Here is a 2,500-nt window from a genome sequence, read left to right as displayed (position 1 = left end):
ACGGTGTGTCTCTGTCTGCTGTTTCAGTCTTTGAAGTATTCATTCCAGACTAAAGACCGCCTGTGTTTTGTTATGGAGTATGTGAATGGGGGAGAGGTAAGCATTGCGCACACACACACACACACACACACACACACACACACACACACGCGCACACACACACACACACACGCACACACGCACACACACACACACACACACACACACACACACACACACACACACACACACACACCAAAAAACACCCCCTACCCTCGAAGCTACACTCAAACAGAAAACCACTCATACCGCCGCCCACCAACACACACCCACCACCCATATCACCACGCAGATATCACCCAGATAGCAAGCGGAGGTGTAATGACTCTGGGCCATATATGGGCCGGAACTAAGCCACAAGGGCCAGATCTGGCCTGTATATGGCCCAGATCCGCTTGCTATCTGGGCACACTGTGTATAGACTCATAATGATAGCGAAAAGAGTTTGTTTGCCGTAGCGCCCCCCTCCCAGTTGACTGTGTTGTTGGTGCCAGTGTTCGCCAACTGGTCTGTACCTGTCAATCCGCCAATCCTTCCTGGCTGTTTGCGAACTTACCTATGGGGGTGATAGTGTCTAAATGACAGTTGCAGATGAAATTAGTTTGGATTCCACAGATTTCCATTTCCGAATTTTTAATCGGGACACTTTGCAATCTTTTCTTCATTCCCTCAGTCTAAACATCACCTGCTCCCTCTTCGGTCCAGCCAGCTCCAGCCCACGCACGCACAAACACACAAACACACGCACTCACACACACACACACACACACACACACCCCGGACCCCCCCACCTCACCTCAGCAGGCCGATCTGTCTCTCTGTCCCCCCCACAACCCCTTTTACAAACCTGCCACATTCACAGCTGCCAGTATGCTGATGAAGGCCCACCTGTCACACACACACGCGCACACACACACTGGTCGAACCGTGTGGGCGGTCTGTTAGCGCTCCTCATGTGGCCATATGCGGTCCTCCCTCAGCTATTAATGGGAGATGTGCGCCCCGCGGCCTCCTGGGTAATTTCTACATGAGGGGGAGGGGTGGTGGGGGTGGAGAAGGAGGGTTGTGACACTTGAAATGTGACTGTCAGGGTGGAGGGGGGGGGGGGGGGGTTGTTGGTCGAGGATGGAGAGAGAAAGAGATAGAGAGAGAGACTGGGAGAGGAGGGGGGGGGGGGGGGGGTAGTAGTCTTTGATAGATGAACGTATGATTGGAGGAAAGAGCGCCCCGCTCCGACTCTTTAATGGGGCGTGAGCCCCGAGCCGTGCGGCCCCTGTCTTTAACTAGATCGGTGTATTGATTAAAATGCTGATGTACCGGGCCGTGCCAGGCTGCGCCCGGAGGACATCGTAGGGGGGGGGGGTGGGGGGAGTGGGAGCGATGCGCCAGCTGCTGTGTAGGTTCGCCAGGGGTCCTCCGAGACCCCCCTCCATCTATCATCTCAATATGGCGCGGGGAGCCAGTTTGTGTTGTGTTAATTTCCACCAATAAATCAGTAATTATTGCCGTCCCATCCCTGCTGTTCTTCCTGCAGCTGTTTTTCCATTTGTCGAGAGAGCGCGTGTTCTCCGAGGAGCGCACGCGCTTCTACGGCGCCGAGATCGTCTCCGCCCTCGACTACCTGCACTCTGCCAAGATTGTGTACCGGGACCTGAAGGTAAACAAAGAGGAGGGAGGGAGGGAGGGAGGGAGGGAGGGATGGAGGTGTGGAGGGTGAGGGTAGGGGGGGTGCATTGTGTGTGTTCCCTTCCCAGCATGCTCGCTGTCTTTTTATCTGATGTGAGCGGCGCTGGGTGTGGGGGGATGGGGCGGGTGGGGGGGGGCAGGGGGGGCTAGCGAGGGGTGGAGGGGAAAGAGTAATTAAAGACGGCAGAGTAACGGGAGAGAGTTTGGGAAGAGGGGCTTTTTGGAGAACGTGTAAAGTCTGGCGGGCAGTGGCGAGTTGGGCTGGGCTGGCGGGGTGTGAGGGGGGCGTGGAGGTGCGTGGGGGGGGCGCGGGGGGGTGCGTGGGGGGCGGGGGGGGGGGGGGTGATACAGTCAGTGTATTGCCGGCAGTCCTGGAGCCCAGAAGCCAGACAGCAGCCAAGAAAACAGGCGAGAATCCATTAGAATTGGAAGGTTGAGTGGCTCTAATACAAGCCTAAAGTTTACTTTTGCTGTCTGTTAGTACCTCGGTGTATGCGTGTGTGTGTGTGTGTGTGTGCGCGCGCGTGTGTGTGTGCGTGTGTGTGAGTTTACAATCCTTGTACATCCTACTCTATCTAAGTTTCATGCCATGTGGGTGGCAGAGAACCACAGACCAGGAGTACTGCCTGAGCGATGCAGCATGGGTAATGTAGTTCCCTGCTCTCTCTCTCTGTCCTCTCCAGCTAGAGAACCTGATGCTGGACAAAGATGGCCACATCAAGATCACAGACTTTGGTCTCTGCAAGGAGGGCATCACTGACGCTGCCACCATGAA

The 2,500-nt window shown here is 55.7% G+C and overlaps 1 protein-coding gene across 1 annotated transcript in view; it reads left to right on the top strand.

Moving 5' to 3' along the window:
• Window positions 1-2,500, top strand: part of akt3a (v-akt murine thymoma viral oncogene homolog 3a) — a gene marked incomplete at both ends in the record, with an annotated part of 60,892 nt that overhangs the window by 51,358 nt on the left and 7,034 nt on the right. Inside the window, 3 exons of the mRNA XM_084461393.1 lie at window positions 28-96; window positions 1,574-1,696; window positions 2,409-2,498. Of these exons, the coding sequence (XP_084317519.1) occupies window positions 28-96; window positions 1,574-1,696; window positions 2,409-2,498 (282 nt within the window). The remainder of the gene's footprint in view (window positions 1-27; window positions 97-1,573; window positions 1,697-2,408; window positions 2,499-2,500) is intronic.

The sequence above is a fragment of the Borostomias antarcticus genome (genome assembly GCF_949987555.1).
Source record: "Borostomias antarcticus genome assembly, chromosome: 2".
Lineage (NCBI taxonomy): Eukaryota > Metazoa > Chordata > Actinopteri > Stomiiformes > Stomiidae > Borostomias > Borostomias antarcticus.
The sequence above is the reverse complement of the archived record's forward strand: the minus strand, read 5'-3'. Positions and strand labels throughout refer to the sequence as shown.